The 10,485-nt window shown below is 36.2% G+C and overlaps 3 protein-coding genes across 3 annotated transcripts; 2 read left to right on the top strand and 1 right to left on the bottom strand.

Annotated features, from left to right (window-relative positions):
- Window positions 1–495: 495 nt before the first annotated feature.
- Window positions 496–5,075, top strand: LOC105219029 (synaptic vesicle glycoprotein 2B). Its single transcript, XM_054225837.1, has 10 exons — window positions 496–870; window positions 947–1,108; window positions 2,847–3,009; window positions 3,077–3,198; window positions 3,268–3,571; window positions 3,647–3,754; window positions 3,870–4,005; window positions 4,063–4,346; window positions 4,407–4,534; window positions 4,655–5,075. Exons 1-10 carry the CDS (start codon window positions 678–680, stop codon window positions 4,687–4,689), a joined length of 1,635 nt encoding a protein of 544 aa, XP_054081812.1. The 5' UTR covers window positions 496–677; the 3' UTR covers window positions 4,690–5,075.
- Window positions 5,076–6,580: 1,505 nt separating this feature from the next.
- Window positions 6,581–8,813, top strand: LOC105220727 (synaptic vesicle glycoprotein 2C-like; the record flags this gene model as incomplete). The annotated part of the gene is given in 7 exon segments (XM_054233397.1): window positions 6,581–6,738; window positions 6,740–6,889; window positions 6,952–7,073; window positions 7,401–7,963; window positions 8,100–8,383; window positions 8,451–8,578; window positions 8,651–8,813. Coding segments are annotated over 7 exon segments (1,440 nt in total), but the record flags the coding sequence as incomplete, so codon positions are not given.
- Window positions 8,814–8,869: 56 nt separating this feature from the next.
- LOC105219068 (neuropeptide F-like) lies at window positions 8,870–10,190 on the bottom strand. The gene is made up of 4 exons (XM_011194997.3): window positions 10,123–10,190; window positions 9,266–9,446; window positions 9,150–9,213; window positions 8,870–9,075 (listed from the first exon to the last, which is right to left on the bottom strand). The coding sequence occupies exons 2-4, from the start codon at window positions 9,442–9,444 to the stop codon at window positions 9,034–9,036; spliced, it is 285 nt and encodes a 94-aa protein (XP_011193299.1). The 5' UTR covers window positions 9,445–9,446; window positions 10,123–10,190; the 3' UTR covers window positions 8,870–9,033.
- Window positions 10,191–10,485: the final 295 nt, after the last annotated feature.

The raw sequence follows: 10,485 nt of genomic DNA, 5'->3' as shown, positions 1-10,485 counted from the left end.
CACCTATAAAATTATTAATTTAACGGTAATTCTATTAATTGTTATGCATTTTCATTCAATTCACAGTTATATACAGTTATATGCATATATTGACATTTTCTGTTGAGTATCTGCACTTTTGTGAAGCACTGTATGTATGCACATATTCTTGTTAGTATTTACTTTTGACTAATTTTTGATAAAACTCTTTAGAAATTTGGTGCTTCAAGTGCCAGCAGAGTGTCTCATTTGTAAAAGAGATATTTCTTTATCGATTCTTAGCATTGCATTACTTGAAAAGTGTATTGTACATTTACGAGCAATAACGGTGAGTTTATGCATGACACGCACACACACATACATACATACAAACATGCGAGTTTATGTACATAGAAGCACTTATTAAGTTGTTCGGAAGTTTTTGATAAGAATTGTATGTGTTCGCAATCTGAATAGACGGCCTGAACAGGTGCTAAGGCAATGCGTAGCTGCCGTTCAGTTATAAATTGGCAGTCGGTGGCTGCGGCAACGATAACGGTAACGACATCACAAGTGATACGTTACTACAGTTAGTTGCAAACTAATATGTTCGTGTGAAATTAAAAAAATATAAAAAAGTGAAAAAAAAAAACAAATAATATAATAATAAAAATAGGTGAAAAAGTGTTCCTTGCTGAGTCCTAGGTCCTGCCACAATAATGTCGCCACATAATACTTACTGTGATACAAAACTGCCAATCGAATTGGATTGCAGCGCAAATTCAACACCAAATGTGGAAAGCGTCGAAAATGCACCAAGTGCGCCGAATACCAAAGGAAGCGCTGTGCCAGGTGCTTCGCAGGACACACAAGCTCTGCAGCATGATTACGACACTGTGCTCGACTTGATAGGTGCGACGATGTGCGGCGGCAGCGCAGTTGTGTGTAGTATATTTACAACAAATTTCCTTTTCTCACCCTCCTTAAGGATTTGGCTGCGCGCAATGGGTGGTGCTGATCACCAGCGGCTTGCTCTTGATGACGGTCATCAACGAGACAATGGGCATGAGCATCATAACGATCGCTTCACAGTGTGATTTTGCCTCAACATCGGTGGATAAGGCCATTATGAGCGCCGCTTCATTTGCGGGTATGTAAGTCTCTAATTAACTAAAATAGTGCTCAAAGGACTATTTCATTGAATGCAATCAAATAAAGGAAATTTAACTAAATTAAATAGAATAATTGAATGTGAATTGGTGTTATTACAAAATTAAGTTGGATTTTAGGTTTAAAAAAAAAATATATATATATATAAAATACATTATCTCTTCTTAGGCTTCATTAAGAAATATGAATATTGAGGAAGAGATAAAAAAGCAATAGAGAGCCGTTGTGTCAAAAATTGGTAAAATCGAATCCCTACTTCCCCCAGTACCCATATAACTAATGTTAGGTTTTTCAAAGATTCAGTGGGTTATATTGAAGATATCGGTTAATATGTGATATATCTTAGCAAAATTAAGTATCTATCTTGAACATAATGTTGATTGGTGGCAAATATAGTTTAAATCGATCCTGAAATTACCCCATCCTCCATATACCATACATAATGATTTTCGATATCTTAGTGGACTTTATGTCGAATTGTGTATAATTTTCTAAAATTCAATAATTAAATTGCGGAAGTATAAAAGGTTCCGTTACACCCGATCTTAGCCCTTCCTTACTTATTTATATTTTCCAATCAAAGAATGCCAATTTGTTAGAGAATAGTATAACTGTAACGTAGCCTCACCTCCCTTATTTTGATTAAATCCCCACATTTCCAACTTTGTAACATTGTAAATAGCAATATATTTGTTTCATTACTTTTAGTAACGGTTTTGTTTGACAGTGTATTGATTACGTTCGTTTACGATCAATATTTGTTTTAATCGTAATAAATTTCAATTTCATATTTTTAGCACATCTTTTCAATTGCAATTTTTTGTATTTTTTTTGTTTTTGGAGTGTAACAGCTATTCATTGATCTATTATACACCTATTTTGTTGTTGTTTACAAAGTGTGTTTTCCGTTAAATGTAGGAAGTGGTGACGACATATAGGCAAAAGTGTGTGTGGGTGTGATTAACGAATAGAATTACAGCACTACCTCAACAATCACACAAACATATTCACATACATCTGTACTATATTTCGAAAAGCCCTTGATATAACCCTTAATTGCATTTAATCCCTTGTCCTCATATAAATGATTATTGAAATTACAGACTTATTGTCGATCGCAAACTCAATTTGATCAAAGTTATCATTGACGATTTAAGAAAGAGTCAAAGCAAGTGTGCTCAAGTGCTTATGGCATAGATTAACAATTGAAATTCAATAATGCTTAATAAGTGCTGATAAATCTGGGTGATGTCTAAATAAATATCTTTTAGAGCAGTGCAAATAAAAAATTTCCACCTGGAATTTTGTCATAATGCAAACAGATCAACGTCTTAGATACAATTTAGAATACCAATATTGCATAATAATATAAATACCGTTATATACAAAAGTGATAAGATTAATACTCGTAAGAGGGAGGGATATAAGGTTTAGCGGAAGATATTTACTTTAATTTATGGTATCGATATACATGTGCTATAAGAAATCCAATTTCGTTAGATATATTTCACTTCGAGGCATAAGTGAGAGTATAGACCACACCTCCATTTTTTAGAATATTAATGTACTTACATTGGAAATGAATACTAAAGAACTCTGTGAGTCCAGACCCAGTTCAATTTGTGGTGGGCTAAGAGGTCTACCAGCGTATTTGTGTGTAGTTTTAAACTTTCTCAAATTAAAACATATATCATCCAAGTAATCTATTATTTTTTCAGGAATAGGGCTGTTTTCATACATTTGGGGCTACCTAAGTGACACCATAGGACGTCGGCGTGTATTGGTCTATGCAACTTTCGGCAGTTGTCTGTTCTCGGTTATATCTATGTTCATGCCCAATTTTTGGCTTTATGTATTCATGCGCTTCATGGTTGGCAGTTGGTAAGTACCTGTTTTGTAAGACCTGATTAAACTTGATTGCGAATGCATTTTCAAATTCCCCTCAAAGTGTTGCCGGTCCTTCCTCCACGACATATGCTTTCTTGGGTGAATTTCATGCGCGACGTCACTGTGCGTTAATAATGAATTATGCCAGTTTATTTGTGGGCGTTGGGATGACATATGTGCCGGGTAGGTTTGAAGCTTCTTGGAATTAAATGTTAAATTTTCTATAAAAGTATGTTTGCATTACATTGATAGCAATCGGTTGGCTGGTGCTGTCTATGGATTGGTCAGTTCAGCTGAGCGATAACTTTGCGTTTCGTCCATGGCGTCTTCTGATGCTCTTCAATCTGTTGCCGGGCCTTATAGCTGGCTTCATACTATTAGTGCTACCAGAGAGTCCGAAGCTACTTTTATCTGTGCATAAAGACGAAGAAGCCTTAGCCGCAGTAAACTGGATTTGTAAACGCAATACTGGGAAAGATTTGGAGCAGTTTGGGGTTAAGAAGATAAAGGCCGAAAACACGATGGCAGATAAGGGGCACATTACGAGCAAGTCGTGGTAAGATAGACTCAATTGAAAAAAAAAAAATGATTTAAATGCTAAGATTGAATAAATGATATGATTTTTTATCAGCTTTGAGACAGTGAAGCACATCTGGCAGGAGACACGCCCATTACTACAACGCCCATACGTTCTAAATTTCTTGGTGTGCTGTGTAATTATGTGCGGTCTATTTATCAGGTAGAGTTACAATTTGTAAATAAATTTTGCGAAAACTACTGCTTTCACACAATCCAGTAGCGCCCAGAAGGAATCCCGATTACTTTGCATATCATATTTTACTTACATTTTCTAGCTCTAACGGGATGGGTTTGTGGTTTACGGAAATTCAAAATAGAGTTAGCATGAGTACGTCTGAGAATCAAGTAACAATTTGCAATATTATTGCTGACACATTTCAAGATAAAGTAGATCTTACAAATTCTACGAAGGTAAATATTTACTAAACCCTAAACCCTATATTTTTATGACGGATTGTTCCATTCCAGACTTGCGTCGATGAAATCAGCACAAGAAGCTACATTGACTCAATTTCCTTGGGTTTGTGCTTTGTGGTGGGCTATCTTCTGATCGGCGGTGTCATAAAATTATTCGGACGCAAAGCAACAATCATCGGTTCGATGTTCCTCAGTACGGTCTGCTGTGTCGCATTGTTTTGGCTACTCGATCCGATTGCGATCGTCGTATGCCTTATTGTATTCCTGACAATGCCCGGCCTCTGTGTCTCCATGCTGGGCAGTGCTGTGGTAGATTTAGTGCCGACCCATTTACGGTACTCAGTACCAAAAATACATAAAACGTATAAATAAATAATAGATAATTTCCTTTGCAGCGGCAAAGCGGTTTGCATTTGTTTATTACTCGGTCGCACAAGCAGCATTTTTGGTAGCAACTTGATCGGCGTGTTGCTGGAGTCCTCTTGCGAATTGACCTTTGGCCTTTTCACTGCGTGTGTATTGAGTAAGTGTGCTTATGCTGAGTCATAAACCGTGTTTAAAAATTTCTATTTATTAATTGCTGTAAATAGTTGCTTAGTTCACACAGAGTTGTAATTAATTTTGCTTCAATTTACATTTTCAGTTTGCATGCTGCTCACAGTGACCCTGCCCATTTGAGCGCACTAAACGGGCTAAACGATTACCAATTAAACCGCGTGATGTGGGCGTAGCGGAACACACGGCACCGCTAATGCAATCTGAATTTCTACTCTAATAGAATATTTTGATCTAATAGTGAAATGCTTTAGGAATATTGTTAGCTAGTCGCTCTGTAATTTAATGTCACCTTGTTATATGCATTGCTTAATTGTAAGTTGTTTTAAAAACATTTAATCGATAAGTTGTTGAATTTATTTTGCACAGCTGCCCTTATGTAAATATTTTCTACTCAATATTTGAAGCTGTTTTTGCAGTTTTTTAAGATAAGGATATTTACGGGTGTATGTATATGACTATATGTGTGTGTTATAGTAGTTGAATGAGTAAGTGTTTGATACTAAAATACAATTTTATTAAAATAAAAGTAGAAATTGTGTAATACTTTGGGTAACTAGTGGGATTATTCTAGGCATATTGTGTTTTTTCCCGCTATTAATGCTGAAATATTTCATTAAATATTCAAGAACCAGGTTGTTTAAATGAGTCTCACTCATCCCCCCACTGTAACATACATCCACATTCACTAAGCATCAACATACCACATTGGCACACAACATTTAACCAAATCCACACCACTGATACATAACATTCACCAGACTCACCACAGAACAGAAGAAAACTGTCAACACACCCACACACATAACAACACCGTACACCACACAAAAGGGAATAGAAAGGATCGTCAATTATACCCGCGATTTCTTCTTTTTCGACCTGCGTTTCGATTCTCGTATCTTCATTCGTTTTTCACCATTCATCCGGCAAGTCGTCGCAGCAAGCAGTTGATTAATTCGACAACGTCCACGGAACGCTAAATTCGCACCAACCGATTCTTTCTCATCCACCTTTATATAAAACTATTATTTAAAATATACAGTTAACTAAAACATATAAAATCGAATAAAGATAAATATTATAAATTGTATCATTGTTTTTCGGACATATGTACATTAGGGTGGCCCTTATTTTCCAAAGTATTCCGATCTCGATCGCACCCCCTAGTAATATGAGAATAGCCAAAAAACTAGTATATACAAAGTTTTGGGTCAATCAAAAAAGGTTTAGAGGTTGCGCAAGGAGCTTGAAATCCTGAAAAATTAAGAATTTTTGCCATTTTTATGCCTCAGACTTCCATATTTCAAAGCCACACTATCCCTTACTGGTTTTCCATACCGTAATAAGATAATAAGAATAACATTAGAACCGTTATAACGGTATATCACGAGCATGCGACGCTTCAGAATGCACGTGCAACACATTTAATTTACTTTCATATTTGTATTTCTGTAACTCTTTCATCAATCGACCGATTTTTAAGATTGTGGTAATTTTGGAAAGGTAATAAAATGCAGATCTTATTACGGTATGGAAAACCAGTAAGTGTGGCATTTCAGAGGTGGCGTTGGCGTGAACAAGGAATTACACTATGAATATGTGCTGGCGCGCATTGGTGGGTGAAGAGTTGTCTTATACGAGTATCTTAATGGAGAAAAAAGTAGAAAAGTCGTTGGAAATACAAGTTTTGTCCGAATATTTTGTGCTTCAACATTAAAAATGAAAAGATACAAAGTTGAAAATTGTATGTAGAATTGAACAGTAAACATAAGTGTTGTGTTCGAATGTAGCAAACGAAGTCAAAGAGTATATTGAACCTGTAAAATATAAATATTGTAGATACATTTGTGTATATCTTTTTACCCCCGCAACATGTTGCAAAGATAGTAATATGGTTTTGTTTAAATAATGGTAGTTTGTATCAGGTAGAACTAAAAGAGCTAGATATAGAGTAATATATACCCAAGTGATCAGGGTGGCGAGTAGAGTCCTTACTTGTTTCTAATACTTTAATTTTTTAGGTTTCGGCAAAGCACAATGGTTTCAACTGCTCATATCCGGCCTTTTGACACTTCACTCACAAATCTCACAAACTTCCGTGGGAATCATAGCCATAGCTTCACAATGCGAGTTCGGCATAAGTCAAGAGGAAAAGGGCATAATGATGGCGGCGTGCGTACTTTTGGGGTTATGCCAGTGATGCTTTCGGTCGACGTTCGGTACTGCTCTATGGTACGATCATCACAAATATGCTACAGTTGATCTCCATGTTTATTACAAATATATGGGTTTTCAACTTTATTAACTTATTAATGGGCATCAGGTAAGTACGACTAATTGAGTCCATTATATTTACAATAAATAACGATAAATAATAATTTATAGTTTAGGGGGCGTCTCAGCTGCTATTTACGCATACCTTAGCGAGTTCAATACTGACAAGCATGGCGCTGTCGTTACTAATTATTCAACCATGTTCGTAAGCATCGCAGCAATCTATATGCCTGGTGAGTATTAACAATATTATATAATATAATTATTTATATTTAAATACTCAATGCGATATAATTACTTAAGCAGGTTTTCGCAAAAAATATCGTTCTGCTTGGTTTAAAAATTAATATTCATATTTTTAATGTGAATTGAAAACCACGTATAGTTATATTGTTTTTAGAAGGGCAGTGGTTTAACAAGGGCTGCTAGATATGTCGCTAACTTCTCTATTTCTCGCGTTAGTGAATGAATGATAATTACTGTATCTTTCGTTATTTCTTCATATATTCATTGCTTAAGCAGAGATTATTTATACTTAACTTCGAAATCATCACTTTCAGCGACCTCTTGGCTTGTACTTTCCGCCGATTGGTCTCTTCACATAAGCGACGGTTTCATATTCCGGCCATGGCGGTTGATAATCCTGTTGAATCTCTTGCCGGGCTTGATTGGAGCAATCATGCTGTACCCCTTCCCGGAGAGTCCAAAGTTACTGTTGGCCCAGGAAAAGGAATATGAGGCCATTGCAGCGCTGGAATGGATCTGTAAGTTTAATCGTGGTCGTCCTATAGCAAGAGTTTTCGGAAATGATGCTGATTTCAAATTAAAACCGGAACAGATCGCTGACGATACTTTGCGCAGCGCTGGTGGTGTTTGTGGCGTTCTTGTGAACATTTGGAGAGCAACGGTGCCGCTCTTTCGTAAGCCATATTGTGTGAATTTCATATTGAGTATTGTTGTTGTATTTGGCATGTTTCTCACAACGATGGGTATGCAAATTTGGTATCCAGAAATAGTGAATCGTTTGTCGGGTGATAATGCCGGAAATAGTTCGACGGTGTGTGACATATTAGAAGCTTCGTTCGAAAAACAACGCTTAAATGTAACTTCCGGCGATGAGAAGGTAAGTAAATTTCTTCGATCCGTTAGGTTAGTTCTAATGTAAAGTGTTTTATGAGGAAGGACGTAGAATCCAGCATTAAAGCAAATCCGGCATGAAAAAAAATAAATATTGGAAATGTATTGGACGTTCCTTTTAGATCTGCGATGATACTATCACGGCCAAGACTTATATAGATAACATAATTGTGGGTTGCTCATTTTTGGTGGGTTTTGCCATACAGGGAGCTCTGCTGAATCGTTTGGGCCGCAAAAATGTTTTAATGGCCGCTCTGGCCATTGGCACTCTGAGTGGTATTCTGCTGCACTTCGTCGCCAACGCGCAAGCTGTCCTAGTACTATTCTGCATGTACATACTCATGCCGGGATTATCCATATCGATTATGAGCAGTGCCAGAGTGGATTTGGTGCCAACCCAATTGAGGTGAGCATGGGAATGATTTAGAGTCATCGATTTTGAACTCGTATTTAATAATTTGTTCCAATTTCAGAGGCAAAGCGGTAGGCATTGCTGTGGCGGTGGGCCGTCTGGGAGTGATAGTCGCTGCCAATATTATTGGCGTTATGCTGGAGCCATATTGTAAGACCTCTTTTGCAATACTCACAGCGTCAATTTTAAGTGAGAATTTAATTTTTTATAAATTATTTACATTACATTATTTATTATCCATCGTTTTCGTTTTGGATTTAGTCTGCGCCTTTTTGACGCTGTTCATACTGATGTGAAGAATGTTGTTCGAAAAAGCCTTTGGACCGACCATATCAAAATTATGATTGTGTTTGCTGTTGTTACTGTAGTTTTGCTCTATTTTGTTTTTATTTTCTTGTAACATTTATAATATTTTAACATAGGATATAAGCTTTATTATCCAAAAAATTCACAAACCCTTTTTGTACATTTACGAGTCTATTTATTTACATATACAGTTTCGTCTATATTTATATATGCAAACTACTTTATAAATAATTAAAGAGTTTTCTAATACTGTAAAGTCTCTTTATGGCTTCATTATTGCATTTACAATAGTGTTAGGTATATTTTCAAATCCAGCAGCTTTAAGAGAATCATTTGCCTTAAAAGGGTTCATCAGCGGAAGGATTTTCAATGGCTCGAGCCTACAACAAATAAGAATACATAATGGAATAAATTACAGAAAGCCAATCTAGCTTTATTTAGCTGAACAACATACCACATCAGGATTTTCAAGCAAATGTTGACGCAGAAGCAATAACAACGGCGCGCGCTTGCCGAACCTGTAAATTAGTGTTACTTACATAGACTCTCTTATATTTTAAGAGTGGTTACCTGGCGCGTGCTCGATCCCCATAGTATGTGTCCAGGTCTTGTAAATATTTGAGTGCGTCGGCCATGTTACTGATGTCGTTGTTGCGTGGCGGACGGGAGTTGCTGGCTATTGCGGTGTGCGCCGTCAAAAGCGCCAAAGCAACAATCACAATAACAGCAAAGCGTACGATTGAAGACATTTCTGCAAATATGATTATATGAGAATATAGATTAGGAAGCGTTGTAATAATAAACACAATTTCAAAGAAAGTTCCACTCTTTCTCAAATCTGACGGTCATTTTCGAAATCAGCTAGAAATACTATCTAGAAAACTTATTTTGGATACTGAACAATTCCAACAACATATTTTGTGACTGCGCATGGAATATTTGAATGTTTGACTGAAATTATATTATTATTATATATATTTATAATATTATTTTTTGCCTTCCTTTTTCAATATCTTTTCAGTTCCACAAAATAATACTACTTCGTATTCAGGATCCGAGTAAGTAACTTGTTTGTTTCATTCTTTGATTTGGGATTATGATTATACAAGTAGTGTATTCTGGTGTGTAAAAATCGTATTTTGGAATATGTCTATAAGAAGATTTTTCAAAATTCAAATTATTGGCGCGGCATCCATACTAGCTCGGCTTGACGCGAAACATTAAACTTTTTTCTCGCAACCGTCTTTTTCAAAACGAGTTCACGACTGGAAAAGTTTCTCACATACACCTTTGAATTCTTCTATCTAAGCAAATGTTAACTCTAGTCAATCTATATATGTATGTATATATTTTTAGTCTACATAAAGAAACTTCATTTCAATCACTATTTAACATTACGAGCACTACTTTTCGTTAATTGAACTTACTTTCACTTGTTGACTTTTAATAGAATACCGTACCAATTTTTTAACGTTTACCGCTACCACTCGCTTTAGCTACTGATAAGCTATATTGGCTTCTGCTCCTTTTATATCCAAACATTATGTGCATTTGCCGAGAGGAAATGCGATCACTCATGTGCCAAAAGGAAAAGTGAATGAAAAAACAACAACTATGATAGCAATGGGATAACGGAAGTGGCTTCCGTGGTAGAAATGAACACTAACAATGCTGTTGGGATGATTAAGGGTAGATAACGAAAATAAATGAGAAATGACAAGAAGCAACTGAATGTTGTCACTACCCGTTGCGCTTTTTAAGACTTGTGACTTGTTGTTGTCAAGCGAAAC

The sequence above is a fragment of the Zeugodacus cucurbitae genome, chromosome 2, assembly GCF_028554725.1.
Source record: "Zeugodacus cucurbitae isolate PBARC_wt_2022May chromosome 2, idZeuCucr1.2, whole genome shotgun sequence".
In the NCBI taxonomy this organism is placed as follows: Eukaryota; Metazoa; Arthropoda; class Insecta; order Diptera; family Tephritidae; genus Zeugodacus; species Zeugodacus cucurbitae.
Note: the sequence above shows the minus strand (reverse complement) of the source record. Positions and strands in the feature narration are given on the sequence as shown.

Coding starts and splice junctions, on each gene's coding strand:
- LOC105219029 (XM_054225837.1), top strand. CDS start 678: ATGTCGCCACATAATACTTACTGTGATACAAAACTGCCAATCGAATTG. Junction 871..946: donor CACTGTGCTCGACTTGATAG/GTGCGACGATGT, acceptor ACCCTCCTTAAG/GATTTGGCTGCGCGCAATGG. Junction 3,755..3,869: donor ATGTGCGGTCTATTTATCAG/GTAGAGTTACAA, acceptor TACATTTTCTAG/CTCTAACGGGATGGGTTTGT.
- LOC105219068 (XM_011194997.3), bottom strand. CDS start 9,444: ATGTCTTCAATCGTACGCTTTGCTGTTATTGTGATTGTTGCTTTGGCG. Junction 9,214..9,265: donor GGGGATCGAGCACGCGCCAG/GTAACCACTCTT, acceptor ACTAATTTACAG/GTTCGGCAAGCGCGCGCCGT. Junction 9,076..9,149: donor TGCTTGAAAATCCTGATGTG/GTATGTTGTTCA, acceptor TATTTGTTGTAG/GCTCGAGCCATTGAAAATCC.